General features: G+C 43.4%; 1 protein-coding gene and 1 pseudogene across 1 annotated transcript in view; one reads left to right on the top strand and one right to left on the bottom strand.

Annotated features, from left to right (window-relative positions):
* Window positions 1-1688: 1688 nt before the first annotated feature.
* Window positions 1689-22968, top strand: part of IGFBP7 (insulin like growth factor binding protein 7) — an 83711-nt gene continuing 62431 nt past the window's right edge. Inside the window, exon 1 of the mRNA XM_060012467.1 lies at window positions 1689-2188. Within this exon, the coding sequence (XP_059868450.1) occupies window positions 1714-2188 (475 nt within the window). The 5' untranslated portion in view covers window positions 1689-1713. The remainder of the gene's footprint in view (window positions 2189-22968) is intronic.
* On the bottom strand, window positions 10170-11587 carry LOC132425440 (proline-rich protein 11 pseudogene; annotated as a pseudogene).

A 22968-nucleotide genomic window follows, 5' to 3' on the forward strand; every position in this document is an offset into this window, starting at 1 on the left:
CCCCCTACTCCCCCAACCCCCCCATACACAAAACTTTGCAGAGCCTGAGGGGGCTTCATCTGGCTACAGAGCCCACCCTGCCCAGAGCTGACTTGATAAGCATCTTTATTGGCTGTCTTCCCCTCCGGCTCACTCCCTACCGCCCCTGCCCCGCCCCCCCGCCCCCCAGAGTTGGTATGTCCTGACATGGCCTCTCAGGTAAACTATTGCACTGGAATCCTTGTCTCAGGTTCTGGAGATCCTAAAACTACAACAGTTATAACAGGTCATGAAACCAACTTAGTGGACCTTGACCAGTGAATTAATAAAATTGAGATAGAACAGGCAATATCAGAGTGCCCTCTCTGCATTTGTTTTAGTTTGGGACTGTAGACTGGGTCATGTAAACTCTATTACTGAGGGACAAAGGCAAGAATACTTAGAAAAAGTCTGCTCCAAAGACTTTTCATTGTTTTATAAACAATTGTCATGACAACACATGACCTTTAAAAAAAAAGTGCCACTTTTCTAGAATATGCTAAGGAGAGGCCAAAGAATAGGTGCTAGGTTTTCTGGTTAGGAGGGTGCTTGGTTTTTTATTCTCTGAGTTTTGTGACTATCTAATTTTCAGAAAAGTTTACAATGATTATCCCAGGAAGACTGGTGAGAGTGACATCTATACATTGCTGGTGGCATAGTGAACCGCACACTTTGAGTTAGCAATCCTATACATCCTTGGATTTGTGCTAAGAAAAAAGAATTCAGATGTGACGTGCAGAATGACGCACACTGCAGTGTTGCGTATCTAATAAACATGGAAACAAAAGTCTGGGTAAGAGGGATTTGAAGAGCCCTTTTTCTTGGAAAAAAAAAGCTTTGAAGTTGAGCTTGCAGAGCACTTTTGAGAAAGACTGAGGAGGAATTGTCAGTCGTTTATATCAAAAACCTCACGGAATGACTCGTGAAAACTGGGGTGCTTTAGGGGCCTCAGTGGCACCCCCAGCTGTGCTCAGTTCTCCGGAGAGGTTTGATGGAGGTCCAGCACCACATATTATAAACTGAAGACATGACTTGTTCTCGCATGGGTTCCAGTACTCAGACTTAAAACTTGGCATAAGGAAGCAGTTATGAGGTGCTGAGAACAGGCGTGGTTGGCAACGGTTTGTCCTTTTAGCTTGGCACCCAAGACCACACCGGGCCTGTGGCCAACGGGGACACAAAATCCCCAAGCGGGGTTTGAAAAACTAATTGTTCTTAAAAGAGCTTCCCAAACCGCGGAGCAATCAACACTCAGGTCTCCCAGACTCACGGAGAATATAATGGATTACACATGGGGTCATCTCAAAGCTGTTGTTAATAAGTATGAATGCCCGGACTGCGAGAGTAGAGGGACCAGAGGGGAGGGAACTGTCTTCACTGCGGGAGAGCCCCAAAGGACGGGGTGCAGCCCTCGGGAGCAGGGGCCTGAGCAGCAGCCGGCGGGGTGCGCTCAGAGCCAAAACCAAAAGCGAAGAGGCGTGAGACGGAGCGTCCCCGGGCCCAGCGGATGCCCCGCCAGCAGGGGCGCGCTCGAGCCCCGCGGTCCCGGGAGGGGCGGTGCGGACGAGGCGGCCAAGCTCTAGCCGCCCGGGGGGTGTGGTTCCCGCGGCCCGGCCGGGCGGGGCGCCGGATTTAAAGCGCTGGCCGGCAGGACGCGCCTCACTCGCGCTCCCGCCGCCGCCAACGCTCCCCGCCATGGAGCGGCCGCCGCTGTCCGCCCTGCTCCTCGGTGCAGCCGGGCTGCTGCTCCTGCTTCTGCCCCTCTCCTCTTCCTCCTCTTCGGACGCCTGCGGCCCCTGCGAGCCGGCCGCCTGCCCGCCCCTGCCCCCGCGGGGCTGCCAGCTGGGCGAGACCCGCGACGCGTGCGGCTGCTGCCCGGTGTGCGCCCGCGGCGAGGGCGAGCCGTGCGGGGGCAGCGGCGCCGGCAGGGGGCACTGCGCGCCGGGGATGGAGTGCGTGAAGAGCCGCAAGAGGCGGAAGGGTAAAGCCGGGGCAGCAGCCGGCGGCCCGGAGGTGAGCGGCGTGTGCGTGTGCAAGAGCCGCTACCCGGTGTGCGGCAGCAACGGCATCACCTACCCCAGCGGCTGCCAGCTGCGCGCCGCCAGCCTGAAGGCCGAGAGCCGCGGGGAGAAGGCTATCACCCAGGTCAGCAAGGGCACCTGCGAGCAAGGTGGGCATGTGCGCTTTCCCCTCCGACTCCGACCCCGCGCCGCCGGGCGGGGAGAACCAGGCGCCCCCTTGCGGGGAAGAGCCGACAGGGCGTCCGCGGCCGGCGCACCTGGCTGGTTCCCGCGGCTTCTCCCGTGGGCATCCGGGCAGACTCGGGGAGGGGGGAGTTGGCAGCCGTGTGATGCCGGGAGGGGTGGGCGACGCCTCCCCTTCTCTTTTTTTGGTGGTTTTGAGAGATTGATGCGTGCGCCAAGAAAGTGAGGACTTGCAGGGCGAGTGTATGTATAGAAAAGATTTCCAGATACTACAGATTCTCCCGTCCCCAAAGCTCACCCAGGTCATGCGAACAGCTGGCAAGTTGATTCGCAAAAGCTGCCCCCACTCTTCTAGGAACCCAAAAATGTCATTTTCTCTCCATTCTTTCTTGGCTTGAGTGTATAGAGATGAAGTCAAGAGATAGGAGAAAGGCGTTTGACGATGAAATACAGTATAAGGACTTTCAGAGAGAAGTTGTTTGTCCCATGTTTGATTGGTTAGATTGTAAGAATTTTAAAAATTGGATTTCATGGTTTCTTAATATTAAGGAAAATAATTCACTTACTGGAAGTTACAGATTCTCAAACAGTAATCTAACTAGCTAATTATTTGTGGGCAAAAAAATACAAACTCTTTGAAGGATGTTTTTATGATGTCGTTTGTGTTGCGAACCTTATGACCATTTTGTTTTTCTTTTTCCTTTCTTGTGTAATTTGTCCCCAGGATGCACTGTTCAGCAGGAATGCCTTTGAGGTTATGTTTGATCGTTTATTTTATTCCAAACAAGTCCAAGCTTGCCATAAATGAAAGGGGAACATAGAGTCTGGACTTGCAAAAAAGAAAAAAAAAAAGAGCTTTTAATTCTAATGTCTGCTTAGGCAGTAGTTTCAAGGGAAGGTTAGAAATGCAACCTTGGCAGTTTCTCTCCTGGTCCCAGCCAAGGTAGGAAAAAGGGAGAGAAGAGGCAGTTCTCCTGAAATGACAGAAGCAGTTGCTTCTTTAACACAGTTCAGACTTTCTCCAAGCTTTCCAAGTAATTCTTTTTTTTTTTTAGTTTTTCCCAGAAGTCCACATGGCTAATAGGTCATCTGCCACTGATTTCAGAGTTCACTATTGAAAGCCTTAAATAGTGTAACCAGCTTACTGTTAACTATATTATCATCACCTTAAACTTAAATCACAATCCAAAATAATCACACACTTTCCCCACAGAAACAGCCCTTTGGGTCTAATTTATCAGTCACACCATGAAAAGAGAAATGAGCATAGCTTAAGAATTCATTCCAAATATTGACATTTTTCTTACACGTTCCAAGGGGAATTTTTCCCTAGTCTTTCCAAATCACTGGAACTTGCCTTATCAGAGCAGAAGGATAGCTTGGTGATTATTTAAGTATTATTGTCAATTCTAGCCTGTAGCTAGTTTTATCCATCTTCTCTCGTGCTATTTACATCTCTAAACCCTCACACAGTGCAATTATAAAATATTGAGACTGATAGTCATATAGAACTAGTCATATAACCTCATTATCATGAAAACCAGATCCTCAGCATCTCTAGAGTGCAAACCTCAGGAGGGTACAGACCTAGTTTTTCTTTATGTTTGGGGAAAATGTTAAGAGAAATAGCATCTAAAACTGGAAACCTTGTCATATATTAACCTTTCTTCCCAACCTAAATTTAGAGATAAGGGGTCTAGTGCCTCGGGCCATTTATAGAAGAATGCCAGGGAGAGCAGAAAAGAATGTGAGGTCCACCAGAGTACTTTTCCACAGCAGAGATAAATGGGGCTAAAGCCAGATCTCCTAATATATTTCTCCTGACTCCTGGAAGTGTTTTAACAATTATAGAAGCAAACCCATCAGAGTGCCATTAACTTCTGTGCCATTTAGTATTGGGGCTTTGCAAAGAATAGGAAATGCATTTTCTAGGTTCTTCCAGCCTAGAAAGGGTTCTTCTTCTACCCGCGGAAGAAACTTTATGCTTCCTCAAGTATTGAGAGGGAGGGGGCATCATTCCTTCTGGTGATTGGTCTCATTTAACCCGCATTTATTGAGCATCTGTCAGGTGTCAGCACTGTGCTAAGATGCTTTACAGCTGAGGATGCACAAAACAGGATACTTTGATTAACAAAGTGTCCATGCAAGTTACAAACCTACCTCCCAGAGTGCTTGCCCTGGAGCCACTCTGAATCTTTTCCCAGTCCCTTCTTTTCTGAGGTCAACACTTACCCACCTTCTGTGGAGAGACCTTGGTCTGCTTGTTTTCTGTGCCTCTGTGATAAGAGGCAAAGCCATCTTTCTAAAAATAAATCTATCTAAAAGGTAGTGACGTAATAATCTCAAATCTAAAACTGTTATCATTAATTTAGTGCCATTAGATCTTATTCAGGTCCCTGAAGTCATGCGAAACTGGAAGAGGAGATTTGAAAATTCAGTTTAATAAAAAGTTAATAGAGACACCAAGATGTGTAATAAAATCTCACAGTTAGAAGAGAACATGGTGCTCCCTTATTCCGGTTCTTGGTTACTCTTTTTGTTCATGGGCCGTTATAGCTGAGCTCCTTGGCAATCCCTTGTTTCCTTTGGGTCCCATCCCCTCTTCTTCCTTAGAATTAATTTTTATTTGTGGAATCGGAATTCACTCTTAAGGGTCTTGCTTGCTAGTACCTTTAGTAGCAAGTTAAAAAACTACCTAGCAATAACTCTTATTTTGGCCTCTTCTGTCCAACCCCCTTTGTGGTCCGGCCACCGTAATTGTTTGCTCTTTGCTGTTGTTTATAATCACACCCTCACTTATCTTTCCACCCTTTGAACTCTTAGCCTTCAAGGATCAGCTGGTGTCACTTTCTTTGTGAAACCCCTTGTCTTTCCCCTCCCCAACCCCCATAATGATGTCTTTGTCCTTTTGCAGATCTGTGTAGGCTTCCAGACTTTTTTTTTTTTTTTTGCGGTACGCGGGCCTCTCACTGTTGTGGCCTCTCCCATTGCGGAGCACAGGCTCCGGACGCGCAGGCTCAGCGGCCATGGCTCACGGGCCCAGCCACTCCGCAGCATGTGGGATCTTCCCGCACCGGGGCACGAACCCGTGTCCCCTGCATCGGCAGGCGGACTCTCAACCACTGCGCCACCAGGGAAGACCCCAGACTTTTTTTTTATGTTCTGATTCTGTTTATACATTTTGTGGGGGGGGGGGTGGAGGGTGTTACTTTTTAAAATTTTTTATTGGCGTAACGTTAATTTATAACATTAGATAAGTTTCACGTATACAATATTATGTTTCTACTTCTGTATACCCAACAGGGTGCTCACCACCAAAAATTTCGTTTCCATCTGTCACCATACAGTTGACCCCCGTTACCCATTTTGCCATCTCCCCCACCCTACCCCCTCTGGTAACCACTGCTATGTTCTCTGTATCTACATGTTTATTTTTGTTTGCTTTGTTTATTTATTTTAGGGTTTTATTTTTTCTAGATTCCACATATGAGTGAAATCATACAATATTTATCCTTCTCCGTCTGACTTACTTTACTTAGCACAATACCCTCAAGGTCCATCCATGTTGTTGCCAATGACAAGATTTCACCTTTTTTATGGCTGAGTGGTATTCCATTATGTATATGTACCACATCTTTATCCATTCATGCATGGATGGGCACTTAACATTGTTTCCGTATCTTGGCTGTTGTAAATAATGCTGTGATGAACATAAGGTGTGTATTTCTTTTCAAATTAGTGTTTTCTTATTCTTTAGGTAAATAGCCAGAAGTGGGATAGTAGAATTGTATGGTAGTTCTATTCTTAATTTTTTGAGGAATATCCATACTGTTTTCCATAGTGGTTGCACCAATATACATTCCCACCAACAGTGTACAAAGGTTGCCTTTTCTCCACATCCTCTTCTGATAATAGCCATTCTGACACAGGTTTGAGGTGATAGCTCATTGTGGTTTTGATTTGCATTTCCCTAATAATTAGTGATGTTGAACATCTTTTCATGTGCCTATTGGCCATCTGTATGTCTTCTTTGGAAAAATACCTATTCAGCTCCTCTGCCCTCTAGCAATTTTTTAAACAATATTCATTGCACATGTACTATGTATATGTGAACAAGAGACATTCTAGCAGAATAGTTAAGATGCAGAACTCTAGAACCAGACTCCCTGAGTGTAAATCTTAACCCTGCCACTTACTGAGCTTTGAGCATGTTCCTTGACCTCTCTGGGCCTTGGTTACTCACCTATAATATAACGATTATAATCATACCTATCTCATAGAATTGTTGTGAGGATTCAATAAGATAATCCATAGAAAGCACTCAATGAATGTTTACTGTTGTCATTATTCAACTTGAAAGTAAGCTCCAGGAGGGAAGGGAATTCTTGCTCCCTGTTCTATCCTCAAGGGCCGAGATCAGTGCCTGGCACTAGTAGATGCTTTGAATATATGTTGAATGAATGAATGAATATATGAATTTGCCAGGCACTCTTCTGTTGTCGGGGTAAGCAGACTTGAATAAGATAGACAAGATCCCTCTCTTGTGGCATTTACCATAAGCTTTAGACAGAAACAAGTGAACAGATACTTTCATGTAGTAGTATGTGCTGTAAAGAATGTACACCAGGGCAAAGGATAGAGACTTAGGGATGGTTGAGCAGTATTAAGTGAGGTGGGCCAAGCCATGCCGAGGACCCTCGTGAGGATTTCAGGAAAGGGAACAGAGCTCCTGAGGAGAGAAAGAACTCTTCTAGTTGGTACAGCATCTTCCACTGACTCCAAAGAGCTCTTTGAATGTCTGTCTTCCCCACTAGACTGGGAGCATCCTAGAAGAGGGACTCCATCTTGATTATTCTTCATAAACACAGTGGCTGGCTAATGGTTGGACACTCCCTAAATATTTGTTGATTAAACACAGGACTCCTCTCAAAATGCCTTCTCATTGGAAATGCAGGCAATGGGCTCTGCTGCATGTCTGCCCTCTTCTCTCCTTGCATCTTCTGCCTGTCTGATGTGTAGACCAGGGAATACATCTGACATTGACTCACCTCGCTTTTAGATCAGAATCAGAAAAAGTCACATCTCAAAGAGTCTACCCCAGCCCAATAGAAATGCTTTAAAATATTCTTCTGGCTTCAGTTGCCCTTTTTCAGACAGAAAGTTCCAGAAAGTTGAGTGAGTTGTTGGTTCGTTCTTATCCCTTTACCCAGTTTTAATCACTGCATCTTAGGAAAGAATTGAAAACCTGAAGAAGCTTTAGAAAATAAAATAGGCAGCCTTGAAGAAGGTCTTAAAGGACTTAAGATTCTTTTTTTAAATTATTTTTTTATTGAAGTACAGTTGATCTACAATGTGTTAATTTCTGCTGTATGGCAAAGTGACTCAGTTATACATATATATACATTCTTTTTTGTATTCTTTTCCATTATGGTTTATGTCATGATGTTGAATATAGTTCCCTGTGCTATGCAGTAGGACCTTGTTGTTTATCCATTCTATACGTAATAGTTTGCATCAACTAACCCCAAACTCCCGGTCCATCCCTCCCCTCCCCCCACCTTGGCAACCACAAGTCTGTTCTCTATGTCTGTGAGTCTGTTTTGTAGATAGGTTCATTTGTGTCATATTTTAGATACCACATATAAGTGGATATCATAGGGTATTTGTCTTTCTGTTTCTGACTTCACTTAGTATGATAATCTCTAGTTGCATCCATGTTGCTGCAAATGGCATTATTTTGTTCTTTTTTATGGCCAAGTAGTATTCCATTGTATATATGTACCACATCTTCTTCATCCATTCATTTGTTGATGGACATTTAGGTTGTTTCCATGTCTTGGCTATCGTGAATGGTGCTGCTATGAACATAGTGGTGCTTGTATCTTTTTGGATTAGAGTTTTGTCTGGATGAATGGCCAGGAGTGGGATTGCTGGGTCATACGGTAATTCTAGTTTTAGTTTTCTGAGGAACCTCTGTACTGTTCTCCATAGTGGCTGTATCAATTTACATTCCCACCAACAGTGCAAGAGGGTTTCCTTTTCTCCACACCCTCTCCAGCATTTTTTATTTATAGACTTTTTAACGATGGCCATTCTAACTGGTGTGAGGTGATACCTCATTGTAGTTTTGATTTGCATTTCTCTAATAATTAGTGATGTTGAGCATCTTTTCATGTGCCTCTTGGCCATCTGTATGGCTTCTTTGGAGAAATGTCTATTTAGGTCTTCTGCCCATTTTTCGACTGAGTTGTTTGGGTTTTTGTGTTTGAGTTGTGTAAGGTGTTTGTATATTTTGGAAATTAAGCCCTTGTTGGTTGCATCATTTGCAAATATTTTCTCCTATTCCATAGGTTGCCTTAAGATTCTTTTAAAAGTCTAGAGAATGGACTTGAGGATACGGGGAGGGGGAAGGGTAAGCTGGGACAAAGTGAGACAGTGGCATGGACATATACACACTACCAAACGTAAAATAGATAGCTAGTGGGAAGCAGCCGCATAGCACAGGGAGATCAGCTTGGGTGCTTTGTGACCACCTAGAGCGGTGGGATGGGGAGGGTAGGAGGGAGGGAGATGCAAGAAGGAAGAGATACGGGGATATATGTATATGTATAGCTGATTCACTTTGTTATACAGCAGAAACTAACACACCATTGTGAAGCAATTATACTCCAATAAAGATGTTAAAAAAATAAAATACAAGAGTTTCAAACACACACACACACACACACACACACACACGCACACACGCACACAAGATTCTTTTAAAGGAATGTAATCGAAAGAACAAGTTAATGTTTCTTTGTGGTTTGGGAATTAAATGGAAGGTGCCTGACCTACTGTTCTACAGCTCTTCGGGAGAGGAATTAACAGGCTGGAATTAAATAGCCACAAGGCACATTTAAATTGCACACCAGGAAGAACTTGCAATAAAAGCTGTTGGATACTGTAAGTGCTATGTGGGAGTCAGGAGAATTCTGTTTCCAAGATTCCCTTTTAGGTTATCTCTCAGCTTCCTAAGGGAGGAGGGGAAGTGTCTGGGAGAGGATGTTATAACTTTTAAGATCTTTTGCACTCTAGACCTACGCTACGGAGTGATTGAGCTGAGAAGGCATTTATTTGATGCCCTTAGATACGATTTCCATCTTTCTCTAGAGCCTGCCCTCAGGGTTTATTACAGACTTGCCTTCTAGAAGAAACTGCCTTATAAGGCTCTCTTTTGGGTAGTTTAGTGACAGAACTCCCTTGGATAGGGTCCAAGGCCAGCCAGCCTTCCCTCATTCTAAATTCCTCCCCACAGTGGATAAGATTATGGTGCTTCCTTTACCTCAAGCTACCCCACAAATGATCTCACCTCATCTGTGTTTTTAATTGTAAGATAAATAACATCTTGTTTTTAGCAACTGTTTGAAAAAAAAACAAAAAAAAGGTGAATTATTGTCAAAAGAATTTTTAAGCCAGGGAACACATGACTAACGTTTTTTGTAGTTTAGATCCGGGAGTGGCACCGTTAAAAAGCTTTGAGATGGAAGCAGACTTAGGAATATGTAAATGAATGAGTCTAGTTACTTTAGGAAATTTTAAAGATTTCCCAGTGAGTCCTCTACTCTTTATGAGGGGGGTAGGAGAGTGGGAGGGACTATAGAAATCTCTAAGGAAAGCTTTGCCAAGCCTGACTTGTGTGGATTTTTCAGGTTGATCATAGACCATCACCCCACCAGTATCCCACTACCCCCATGAAGTCTCCAAGAGAAAGTGAGGAGGTCAGGAGAAAAAAAAAAAAAAAACAGGTTGATAATGGAGGGAGGGGTGTTTTATTCTTTTTTTCTTTTTTTTTTTTAAAAAACCATTTATTTATTGTTTTGGTTACGCCAGGTCTTAGTTGCAGCAGGCAGGCTCCTTAGCTGTGGCTCCAGGGCTCCTTAGTCGCAGCTTGCCAGCTCCTTAGTTACAGCATGTAGGCTCCTTAGTTGCAGTATGCGAACTCTCAGTTGCGCATGTATGCAGGATCTAGTTCCCTGACCAGGGATTGAACCCAGGCCCCCTGCATTGGGAGAGCGGAGTCCCATCCACTGCACCACCAGGGAAGTCCCATGATATTCTAATTTTTAAGGTCACATTGGAGTTTTTGTTTCAAATTCTTTTGGAACAGTTAGGTTTGAATGGGGGATGGTTTTACTTCTTAATTGATTATAGGGAACAGAAATAAAATCTAGAGGGTCTGTTTTTTATGGTTAAGTTTGTAGCACTTAATGAATGCATGAACTTTACAGGCTGAAATACTTTGCTTTTCAATTACCTGAGACTACCCAAGATGAATGGGCACCAGGTTATTTTCTTAATGTCATAACTGCACCTGAAACTTTCTCTTCAAGGCCTGGGTCATTACTGGGGTCAGCCCAGTTCCTGTTTCCATATTTTCTTTATTGGTAAGTGGGGTTCCACCTGGGCTCCTCTCTACATCGACTTTTCTGAGTAGTTTTCGCAGATCTAACTGGCTTTTACCAGGAGTAATTAAGACATTTGTAACTCGAGTTGATAACACTTTGGACTTCGGTTTCAGGGAAACGCACCGCAGGTCAGAGACAGTAACTAGTGGATTCTGTGCCTTTGGTGATGGTACAAGCTTCCTCCTTTCATCAAAACTCTGTGTCTTCTTTAATTTCACAGTCAGTAGATCTTTAACTGTTATATGCATGGGTACATTTTTTTTTTAATGGTCCAGCCTGATGTGCCTTAGTGAGATCAGATTTTCTGAGCAGCAAAGGTGCTGTCAGTGGTGGAGGCGGAGGGAGCGGGGGCGGAGGGGGCGGGGGATGACGACTGGCTGGCTGTGGCAGTGAGGTGGGCAGTACAGCCTCGGAGTCTCCAGGGGTGGTTAGAGCACATGCAGGCACATTTGTAAGTTTACCACGCATGTGACACATCTAACCACAGCTTGGACAGGAAGAATTTTCTGAGACGGCCTTCAATGCTTCCTGGAGCTTGTGTAATTCACTTTCCAAAATGCGAAACCGTTGTTTTAGTCTATGAAGTTCTTGGTGGCAGAAACGGGATGGAAAGATGGTGTCTTTCAGTACTTCCAAACTCCAGGCCATGCAGTTCTGAAACCAGTTGTATATAGACCATACTCTATTTGTCCAAAGCTTTACTGCATCTTTAAAATTGGGAAATTTGAAGTTCCAGGACGGTCTTAGCCAGCTTCTGCTAAGGGGTGTATCTGTTGAAGGAATAACCACTCTTTCTGGTGAGGGTGGTGGAGCGGGAGGTGTAACTAGCTTAGACTGAAAGTGAGAGGCCTCTTTCCTTTTGAAAAATCTTTTCGCTTTGGCTTTTAGCTTTCTTCTTCGTTGCTTGAACTTGGGCATGGTTTTAGGCTAAGAGTCCGGGGATTCGATGGGGTCCCGGCAGTGGCCTCTCCCTCGCCATAAAGAAAAATTCAAAATTGGTGTTTTATTCTTGACTGAAAATTAATGTGTAAAATGGTTGAATTCTGTTTTATCCCAAGCTGGTTTAATGGCAAGTGATCCGGTGCCTTTGAAAATGCTTATCTGTTGAATTGACTTAACCATCCTAGGAGGAAAGCAGGGTGAGGTTAATTAGAAAGAGCTGGAGCTAGCAAGAGCCCCACCCGCTCAGGGCCTCCACCAAGCAGTGGGTTCCCAGAGAGAGGAGGCATCCATGAAATCGCCTGGGCCCCAAAGCAGGTCCAGGTGGCAAAGTTTGGTGTCTGAAAAGTAAGAAAGGTTCAGACCAGGTTAGACAGTCCTAGTAACCCACTGTTGACAAAGCCCCGTTCACATGGTCTGAAGTTACTTACAGAGTGTTGGCAAGGCCAAGGACAAGCCAACGTGCTCAAAGTAGAGTTTACCACTATGAGAAAGGAACCCCCTCCAAACCTCAGGATAACATATATTACAAATGAAGGCACAGTATAGTCTACCTACTTCACAGGATCATTGCGAAGGTCAGATTATAGAATGGATATGAAGTCACTGTAAAACTGTGCGGCACCAAATAAATGCAAAGAACCGTTATTGACTGGACTGTAAACTCCTTTGGGACCAGAACCCTACATAGTGCCTTGTAGGGTGTGTTAATGATAACTGATGTTTGTGCAGCACTTAGGGTTTCTGTGGATGTTTCCTCCAAAACCTCACAACAGCCTTGGGAAGATAAGGGGAATGATTATCCCAGTTTCCAAATAAGGAACTGAAGGTCAGCCATCACACAGCCAGTAACTAGCAGTCCTGGTACATAAATCTAGGAATTCTGCTACAGCCTTGCTGTTCACAGTGTGGCATGTAGACCCAGTGGCATCGGCTCTGTGTACATAGTGTCTTTCTCTTCTGTAAACCTAAAATTATTTCAAAATTAACAGCTTAAAACAAAAGTGATTCACAAAGTCAAACTCTTGGGTATGAAAAAGCATTAGGAAGAGCTTAATGAATTTATCTTGCTTCTGTTTGCCTTTTGATGAATCGACAAGGGGGATATGTGATACATTCCCGTCTAAACTGCTCTAAAAGAGCTCTTTCAATAGCATAAAAGAGAAATTCTATATGATAACAGAGTTGATATCATAGTTTAATTGGCTTTTTGTGGTAATGTGGTACACCTTGTAATAAATGTCATAATATATTCAGCAAAAGATGGTATGTCTTCAATGAATGAGTGTCTCTGGGGCACCTTTGTACAGATCCCTGAGCCCAGTCTAGAGTCAGCCATTCCAGGGCCAGATTGGAAGTCGGAGAGCCAGTGTCTTTAATTGCAACCAAGAGGCTCTTAAAGATCCAGTATGCTGGGGGCAGCTGGCCTGGATATTTTCCCAAGCAGGACCTCTTGGGGTATAACGTTTGTGTGTGGTGTTTGATCACTGGCCAGGCCTTTCTGGTAACTCCAACCAGGATATAGGGGAAAATCACTAAGATAACTGTCAACACGCTCAAGTATGTGCTTTCACCTGAGGTTTTAGCCCTGAGTGCTGACTGAGGCCTGCCCCCAGCATGGAGCCATCAATATTCCTAGTTGGGATAATAACATTTACTCCACATCTCAGCTGTAGTTCATTGTAGGTCAGTACTCTCTTCAGGGAATTTGCATTTTTAGGGACTGAAGCATATCTTTTGTCAGTCAAGTGACAACTTGCAGAAGAAGGAAAAATCCATGTAGGAGTTTGAGAACTCAAGATAATCCATTGTGACTTTCTGAGAAAGAGGAAAACAAGCACACTTTAATATTCTAACAGGCAGAAATGCAGCTGACTCCAGTCACCCTGTTCTTTCATGTTGTTTTTCTTGAAGAAGGGACGTCTCCAGCTTTTTTGGAGTCTTGTCTTTTTCTCTGAGTGAGAAAAGCTCAAAGACATTTCATTTACATTAGGGCAGATTAGCAGGCCGGCGGTCAACTGGTTGAATTGGGAAAGCTTCAGACCTGACATCTGTTCAGCTCTCTTCTGGCCCGACCTCAAGCAAGGGAGAAAAAGTTATCAAGAAATATATCTCCTGGAACTTTCAGAAGGTTTTGAAAGAGACCACACAGAAATGAGGCTTTAGGAATTTTCAGGATAGCCCAAGCCTGCAGGATGCAAAGCCTGCTCCCTTCTCCCTGGGAGCTTTCAGAACTTTCTGCTCAGGGAACGGAAATCCAAAAGTGAATTTCAATAGAAGCTGCAGCAATTACACCGCAGCCCTGGCTTCCGGGGGACACCGCTCAGGAAGCCGTAGAGCGCGTGATCCAGAATGAAGTGCCCAGGTGGCGGCGCAGCTCTGAGTTAGAGGAGGTGAGGCCAGGGATCCGTGCAGCGAGGCCGCTTATTAGAGATGCTCAGCCCAGCTGGAGAGGGCAGGCTGGGGCAGAGATGAAGATGCTGCCTGAGTTTTGACAGGTCAGGACTGTGGAGCCAGAGGCCGCTCTCTGCTCAGCTGTGTCTCAGATCAGAGCTGCAGAGCAGAAGACAGAAGCTGATCCAGCTTGGCTCTCTCTATACCACCGAGCCTTTGATGCACTAGAAGATAACTGTCAGGTCCAGGGCAGGCCTGTTCAGGACCCAGTCGTGATGTGGGCAGGTTGTCAGCCCCGCCTCATCTGAAGCCTCTTTCTTTTCACCCGCTCTGCCTGGCCTGTCATTACACGCTGCCCCTTTTTCCTGTCTGACTGAGTGCAAATGTGGTGTTCTTTCTCCACCTCCCACCCCTTTCTTAGCTACAGAGCCTGGCCGGCAACTTTATAAATGGTGAGCTCTGCTCAATCTGCTTCCTCAACTCCATCCCCAGACTCATGAGCCATCTCCTGGCTTCCCCCACAAGACAATGAAGACGCGGACACTTGGTGTGCCACCCCTATAACGCAGCCAGCTCGGTCCACGTCAGCCAGGAGTTGGCTGTCCCTTCTCTTCTTGATACTCCTTTGGGATGCAGTTTTTCAGATGTCTTAGGAGCCTAATCCATTCCGTGTAATCAGCCCCAAACCCTGTGACCCCTCTCAGGTCCAGTCCAGAGGGTTGGGGAGATGGCCACATCCCATGGTGACCATGGGCTTAACAGGTCCCCAAGGCTGACCCCAGGCCTGACTCTTGTCTTCAACTCTTGTGACTATGCTGGTCACCAGAAACCAAAATGTGCCTGGTATGCATGGGAAAATACAGCAGAGGGGTGAGTGGGTGAACTTTGGACTCGGACCACCTGAGTCAAATTCCTCTCCGCCACTTAACTGTTTGTGTGACTCTAACCTCCTTGATTCATAGTTTTCTTACTTGCAAATCAAGTATAATAATACTGTCTGCCACTTAGGGTTGTTGGGAGCTTAAGTGAGATACGTGAAAAGCACGGGTACCTGGCATATAGTAAAGTCTCATTAAATGCTGTTTTCACTTCAGTTTTTATTGTTATTAGCATCATAAACCCTGGTATGAGTTAGTTTATAAGTGCCTTGACTGTGACGTCTTGATGTCTTAACTTTGACCAATCCAAACTATCTCCAGGTTAGATCTGAAACCTGTGTTTAGATCTATGCAAACAAAATAGCAGTGTAATGTTCTTATAAACAAATCCCTGGAAACTTCCGCCTAGCTCTTGTTCTTGCGCTTCAAGGATTCCGGGACAGGGAGTCCTACTCCATCGGGGAGAGATCCCAGAGTCCAAATGCACAATCACATGGGAACCCCGCAGGATACCTGCCGGAGGATTCACTTTGCTTTTACAGCATGGAATATTTCCATCTTCGAGCGCAGGTCACACACAGTATTTTCTAATAACACCTTTTATGTATAGAGGACATTTTGGATTTTCAGGACACTCAAATTCAGTAATTACTGGTGTATTTCTTCCCTACATGTATAGGAAATGCTGGTTGGTTCATTTAAAAAAAAAAAAAAATGGAGTTATTGTCTCCAAAGAGGAATGTGAACCAAAAACACAGAGATTGGCAGAGGAAGAGTATGATTAGTATCCATTAAGTCCATATTGGGTATTACCCTTGACTTTTAGAGACTTATTGATGGAAATAATAAAGCCTTTTGTTTGCAATTCACGTGTCTCTTCTTTGGCTTTCATATGTAGCCTTAGCTTAGCGGGAACTCATTTTAAAAACTCAAATGTTTAACTATAAACGGGCATATTTAGACTCAGGAAGGTACCCACTTAGGTTGGTTCTTTGCATCCATCTGAAAAGTGATAGCATCCACTTCCCAGTATAAGGGGGGAAAGCAGAAGAAATGAGGTTGTGGAGAAGAGATTTAAGAAGCTGGATAACTTTGCAGATTCCCCAGCGTCGGTAATTTTGAGTGAAGTTGACAGAACATTGGGACTACTGCCTCTCCATGCACTATATACCCTATCACCTTCTAAAGCAGTAGTTCTTGACCTTGGCTGGACACCAGATCACCTAGGGAGTTTTATAAAATTGCTGATGCCTGAGTGCCGCTCCAGGATGCTGGTTTAATTAGTTTGCTTGTGATCTGGGCAGCAGGACTTTTAAAAGCTCCCCAGATGATTTAATGTCCAGGCGAGGTTCGGAACCATTGTTCTTAAAAGACTTCATGTGACCTAGGGGGTGCATCGTTTCCTCGGGATAATTATAGTAGTGATGGGCCAATTTTTGCTCCGTTCATCCAGCTTCTCGTGTTTTACAGCAGGATGACTTTTCAGGCTATCTAGTACACCACAGGAAGCGGAAGCCCTAGAAAACACGATCACTCGATACAACACAAGCAGCGTGGTGGCTTAACTGCTTCCTTGACTGTTTCAGTGCTGTAATCTGAATCGGACGCAATGAAAGTATTTCTACATCCATCGGTCTTGTTGGTATTAATAAAAGTTTGAGTACCGCAGTACTTTAAGTATTCACCTAAACGCGCACAATCCAACCTTTCAGTCGCGTCACTAGAACATAAGTCCCGTGAGCCCAGTGCTTTTTATCCTTTTTGTTCACTGTTGAATTCTCAGTGGCACTAAATAGACCGCAAGGTTACAGTGTGAGACCAGGAACGAGAAGGGGGGTGTCGCCTTGTTCGACCTCAGCTGGGCCTCACGTTTTTTGCCACTCTGTGCATGTCCAAGGATGATTTGATTTGGGGGTTACCAATCAATTTTAGCAAGTAGGTGGATTCGCAAATACGGAACCCACAAATAATGATGATCAACACTGTTAGAAAGGGTCAGATCAGTGACAAGCAATAGGGAACTACCAGGGTTTCTGAAAGCAGAGCACACGTATGGGTTATGCCTCCTTTGCATAGTTCTGGTGCTTGGAGGTGCGCGCTAAGCAGGTGCTTAGAAGATTATTCTTGGACCCGTGACCCAGTTTAACAAACACATGTGCTATCCCTGTGTTGACTGTCCCCGTGATCAGTCTTTATTTTTGCCCTGCACCCACCTGCAAGCAGGACTCCCATCCCAAAGGCGTTCATGAGAAGTGTAGATTTTACTAAGTCTTTGTAGGGTGGCAGGAAGGTCCTCCCATTTCTCTCTCCAGCCTTACCACCAGCTGGTCTCCTGGGTGCCCTTCCTTCCCTCACGCAGAGCCAGGCTCATGGTGCCATCCCTCACCTTGCCCGCAGCCGGGCCTCTCATCCCTCTCCAGGTTTACGCTTAGCAGTCAGGCTCTCTCCTGGCTCCTATGAGTTCACGCATCACGTAACTCGGGAAACAACGGTTACCTGGTCCTCGCTGTCATTAGAAGTGGAAAATGATAATGACTTCCCTGTCAGTCAAGTGCCTGCTTTCTGTAAATGCTGTGCAAGGTGCCATAATAAGGAAATTTGCAGTGGTGAGGACGATAATGCCCCTTCTCTAAGAAGCCTACAAACCTGTGGTCCATCTGGTGGTTGGTAATGTGTGGGAAGGCAGAAGTGGCATTTACACTAAAATAAAAGAGCCCTTTTAAGTCAGGTTAATAAGAATGCATAGGAGCAAAGAATACACACACATGTGTACTCAGCTCTTTATCGTTGGAAGCATTTATTTTCTGTGCAGTTTATACTGGAAGGGAAAAGATGAACAAAAGTACATTCATGTTTGTGGCCTATGAATACATCATAATTTAATTATAGACTTAAGAGCTTATAAAGAATGTAACTATGGCTAGGTGTGTAGTAGATAAATGAATTAGCTATTACTTTGCCCAAAGTGCCATTCCGGAGAGGAGACGAGTGAATTTTATTTTTGTTTGCTCAGAATTGAACTAAGTATAGAATATTGATCCAAAAGAATCTTTAAGATTGTGTTTAAATACTTTGGTAACACTAAGAAAAAAACTCAGTAAATTCACTTTGCTCTACCTAATTCCCTGGCAATGTGTAAAAGCAAAATTTTAAACAGAGGCAGTGACCTACTGAGACCAGGAGGATATATTTTGCAGCTGCTAAACAGCCATCAGATGTTTAGCTTGTCGGACAAACCACAGTGGGTTTTAAATTCTGGACTTACATATCCTTGTTCATTTAATTTCAGCTGTGTGTTCTGGGAATGTTAATTCCCAGAATTAATTTCATTTTCAATAAAGATCTTTGTTATTGAAGAAAAATGTTAAAGAAATCTGTAGAATACATTGAAATCAATCATTAATATTTTTATTCTACCCAGTTCATATTTTATTATATTTTATTCTAGTGTTTTTCTAGGCATGTATTATACAGCCATTTTTGATAGTGCTATCCATATATTTTTTACATCTTGTTTTTCATTTGTAACTATTTTCCATGTGTTTAAAAGATTTTATAAATATTTACAATGTTGCATAGGCATTTGAATGAGCCATAGTTTACCCCAGTTTTCCTCTGTCAAAAACAAGCTTTAAATTCACATCTTTGGACATATAGATCTTCTTTCTTCTGCATTATTTCTTTAGAATAGATTGCAAATTAGAATTACTGATTCAAAGGTGTGAACATTTAAACATTTTTTGATACATGTTGACATTGGTAGATTCCAGGTTAAAAATTAGCCTCTCCAAAATAATTTAAACAAAAGGCCAAAAGCAAAGCATTTCAATATGCCATTGGAATTACTTTTTAATTATCTTCAGACTTGGGTTATTCTCGTGACTGCCCCACTCTGATGGCATAGAGACCATTGAGAGTTGTTCCTTCAGCCCAGTTCCCATTTATGAAATTTGTAACAACTGGCCAAAAAACCGAGGGCCCTGCCACTCATCTAGTTTGCGTCCAAGACTGCCAGGCATCGGGAATAGTTCAGATCAGCTAGAACTCTGCTTACATCATTGAATTGGGGTTTATACAAAGCACGTGCATCCCTGCTAGAGTAGCTTGAAAATGTCTGTTGCAGTGGCAGCCACCTATATGAGACGTAAACAGTAAAAACTTTGTGAAATTTGGAAGGTTTGTCTTTGGTATTTTTTTCACAGAAGAAAATAAATAGCCTTCACAGCTTTATTTGACTACAGCCAAATATACGTACAATTGATTCTCAGCATCTCTTTAAATATGAGTTGTGTGCATAATACCAAGACCATGGTTTGACCCCTGTTTCATCTCAGTTTGTGAGATGCACTGTTACTCTCCACTTTTCAGTGAGAGCCTGTGGCCTGCTCCACTTCATAAAACTGGAAAAGAATCTACTTACAACATTTTACTGCACGTGTCCTTGGGGCTTTCCTTGGGTCCTTAAAGAGACTGGCAAAGCCTTGTTTCTTTTTTCCTTAAGTCCTTTAATCTCCAGCACATTCAGCAACAAAAGTCTTTTGTAAGGCAGTTATTCCAGCTAAGACAGTAACTAAACAGTGCTGAGAATATATTTATAAAATGGAGACTCTGTATGTGATTGTTCGGGTGGAATTTTTCCCATATTTGACTGCGAGAGAGGAATACTAACAAGACCTTAAATCAACATAGCACAGTACAGTTTATAAGCATTTTCACCTACATGCACACATATATCACCTTTTTAATCCCCACCAGAACCCTGTGGTGTGTTATCCCTACGTTATAAATTAGGCAACCATGATTCAGTTTGAATGCCCAAACAGAGCCCTAATTAAGGGGGAATCCAGTGAAGCTGGAGCAAGGATTTTGGGTGAGCTGTTGTGTAGATGGGCGCACCCACACATACCCGTGTGCCCACATTTAAAGCCACAGGAAGCTAAAATTGAGTTGCAGAGCCAGTTAAACATAAATGCTTCATTCCAGTTCTTGATCTGTGCATTTCAGTTGCCATTCCTAAACTTGTGTCTCCATTAAATTGCCTGTATTGTGTTTTGTTTTGTTTTGTTTTGGGGGGGGGCTGCGTTGGGTCTTGGTTGCTGCGCGCAGTCTCTCTAGTTGTGGCGAGCGGAGGCTACTCTTTGTTGCAGTGTGGTGGCTTCTCTTGCGGAGCACCGGCTCTAGGCATGCGGGCTTCAGTAGTTGTGGCACGTGGGCTTCAGCAGTTGTGGCTCACGGGCTCTGGAGCGCAAGCTGAGTAGTTGTGGCACATGGGCTTAGTTGCATCATGGCATGTGGGATCTTCCTGGACCAGGGCTCGAACCTGTGTCCCCTGCATTGGCAGGCGGATTCTTAACCACTGCGCCACCAGGGAAGTCCCGCCTGTATTGTTAAGTTACTCTGATTATTACTAAAGTATGGAAATGCATATACTTGTGCTTGTTTTGTTAAACCATGTATGTGTTTTTGAAGAAAGATGGAAAATCCTTCTTCAAAGAAAGAGAATCCGAAGCTGTTGTTTCAGCAAATAACCTAAATTCAAGGTTTTGGCAGTGGCAGTTGTCTAATATAGCATGAAATAATAATTCCCCAAGTGCTTGTGATTAACTTGGTTAATTAAGGTAGTCCAACTCCCAAAGCAAGCACACTGCCAGGATCTGTAAGCTTTGCTCGGTGAAATAACCAGTGTGCCATTCAGTGTTCTGAGGGAAGTGCAAAATAAGTTAGAAAAGGTAATGAGATAAATCGCTGCTTTCACATGTTTTCTAACAAATAAAACCTATATCATTGAAGAGCCTAAGGAGAACTTTGTGAAGAACAAATTAAATTTTTGATCAATTTGAATAAAATTGAGTCTCAGGGAGATTTCGGGATTTTTTTTCCTTGTGTCACATGAATTCATGTGCGTGTGCTTCATCTTTGTGGAATGAGAATGTGACCCACTGAGAGGTCCTTAAAACTAACAGTGTATCATAAGAACTAGAAGGCCTTGACCTCAGATACTGCCAAAGAAAGCAGGAAATAGTAGGTTTCTCATGAAATTGTGACATTTATCTCAGACTGAAGAAATTCTTAGTCAGAGGTGAAGGAACATTTCTCAGCAATTTTCTGAATCAGTTGTGTAATTTAGTGTGCATTATATTTTAGTTTGCAAATACCTTTTAGGTTATGTGAGCTTGTACCTGATGTGAAAGTGCCATTCTTATACCAGTTCCTTCAACATATAAGGGGATGTTTAGATTTGGGGAAGGGGAAAAGAAGAATGATCACCCAAAAGCACAAGAGCTGGTCTCTCAGTAAGGAACATGTTCAGCTGCAAGTAATAGAAAACCTGGCTACAGTGGCTCCCTTAGAAGGGGGTTGGTTGCTTGCAGAACAGAGTCCAGGTGTAGACAGCTATTGGTGTGGGTTTAACAGTTCAACAGTAACAGCTTGGAGGACCCAGGTTTGTTCTTTGTGCTCTGCTGTCCTTTGTGTGTTGGCTTTTGACTTCATGCCTAATGGTCACAAGGAGGCTGCAGTACTTCAGATCATTGAGTGCTAATTTCAAGGCAATTAGAAGGAACAAGGAAAAGGGCAGTGCCTGTCGCATGTCCCATTTTATCAGGTGAGCAAAAGTTTCCCGTACACTCTCAGCAAACGTCTATCTCATTGGCCAAAAATGGGTCACTTGGCTACCTCTAGCTGCAAGAAAGACTGAGAAGGAGGGTGGAGATTAGGGCAGAGTCTGCCTACCTACAATGTCTGCTATAGCTGGGCAGCAGTTATTAGTTTTACACTTCAGAAACAGTTGCTGGAGGCAAATTTAAAGGATGACTGGAAGCTCAGTGTTTGAGAGTCCACAGACCCCCTCAGATTTCACTGAACAGTAATCAGTTACTTTTGAGAAGCAGGTGATGAAATAGATCATGGCTGGGGAAAAAAAAAAGAGCTTTCTAGAAAAATATGTCATTCCCAAAATTCAGTGGGAAGAGGGAAGAAGTCCTATGTAAAAGGTGCCAAAGATCTTCATAGAGACCACTTTGAAAGAAACGATATTTCACTCCTTAACAGTTTCCTTAACAGAAATGATGGCTGACAGATTTGAGGGTTCATGCCTTATTTGCTTTAAATACGTGGAAAGGGATCATTTGAAATTAACTCAAACAAGGAACTAGGGGTTTTTAATTGTTTGTGGGTAAGAGCTGTAAAAATGCTTAGAAAACAAGCATACTTTGATTTTTCATAAATTGTATAAAGATGAACTTCAGTTCATCCTCCGGTCTAAGTATGGTGAATTTCTAATTGCTGTAATGTTTTTATGCTTATTTAAATCGTATGTATTGCAGAGATAAACGCTTGAGAGCATGAGGTTCAAATTCCCACTCCCCCACTTACTAAATGCATGATCTTGGGCAAGTTACTTCTCTGAGCCTCGGTTTTGTCATCTGTAAAGTGGGGACGATATTGCCTACTTTTCATGGTTGTCTTCAAGCGTGGTACTCAGCACACACAGTAGGGGCTCACAGTCTGGTCATTACCCTCATATTAGTTGTAGTGCCAATGCTTCTGGAACAGCCCCCAAATGTCATGCTGGTACTTTTACCCTTCTTCCCTCTTTTTCTGTCTTTTTCTGCAAGGATGCCTAGAGATGTGGTAATCAAGGATGGAGGCGGCAACTGAATGGTAGGAGTAATTTGGGGGGATTGTATGGAGAAAATGAAGGCTATTCTCGCCCAAACTAGTCCAGAACCTCTTTGTCTTTATATATTTATAATTGGTACCCTGCCTTCTTCCAAAATGGAATATGAGGTAGTCTATATCATCACACTCTTCAGGTATAACAATAGTGTTCTAAAAATACTAATCTTGTATCCAATCACTATGTTGTATACCTGGAATTAACATGGTGGTGTAGGTCAATTAGACTGCAGTTAAAAATAATAATAAAATAAAAATTAAAATAAAGGGTATGAACATATGGTATTAGGAATGAAAAGGGTGGCTATAACCTATAAATACAATAAAATTTTATAAAATTATAAAAAAATTTTAAAACCACTAATCTTAGAAGAGTCAGAGTCCTGATTATACATTGACCAAATGTGTGAT

This window comes from Delphinus delphis, chromosome 5, assembly GCF_949987515.2.
Source record: "Delphinus delphis chromosome 5, mDelDel1.2, whole genome shotgun sequence".
NCBI classification, from domain to species: domain Eukaryota; kingdom Metazoa; phylum Chordata; class Mammalia; order Artiodactyla; family Delphinidae; genus Delphinus; species Delphinus delphis.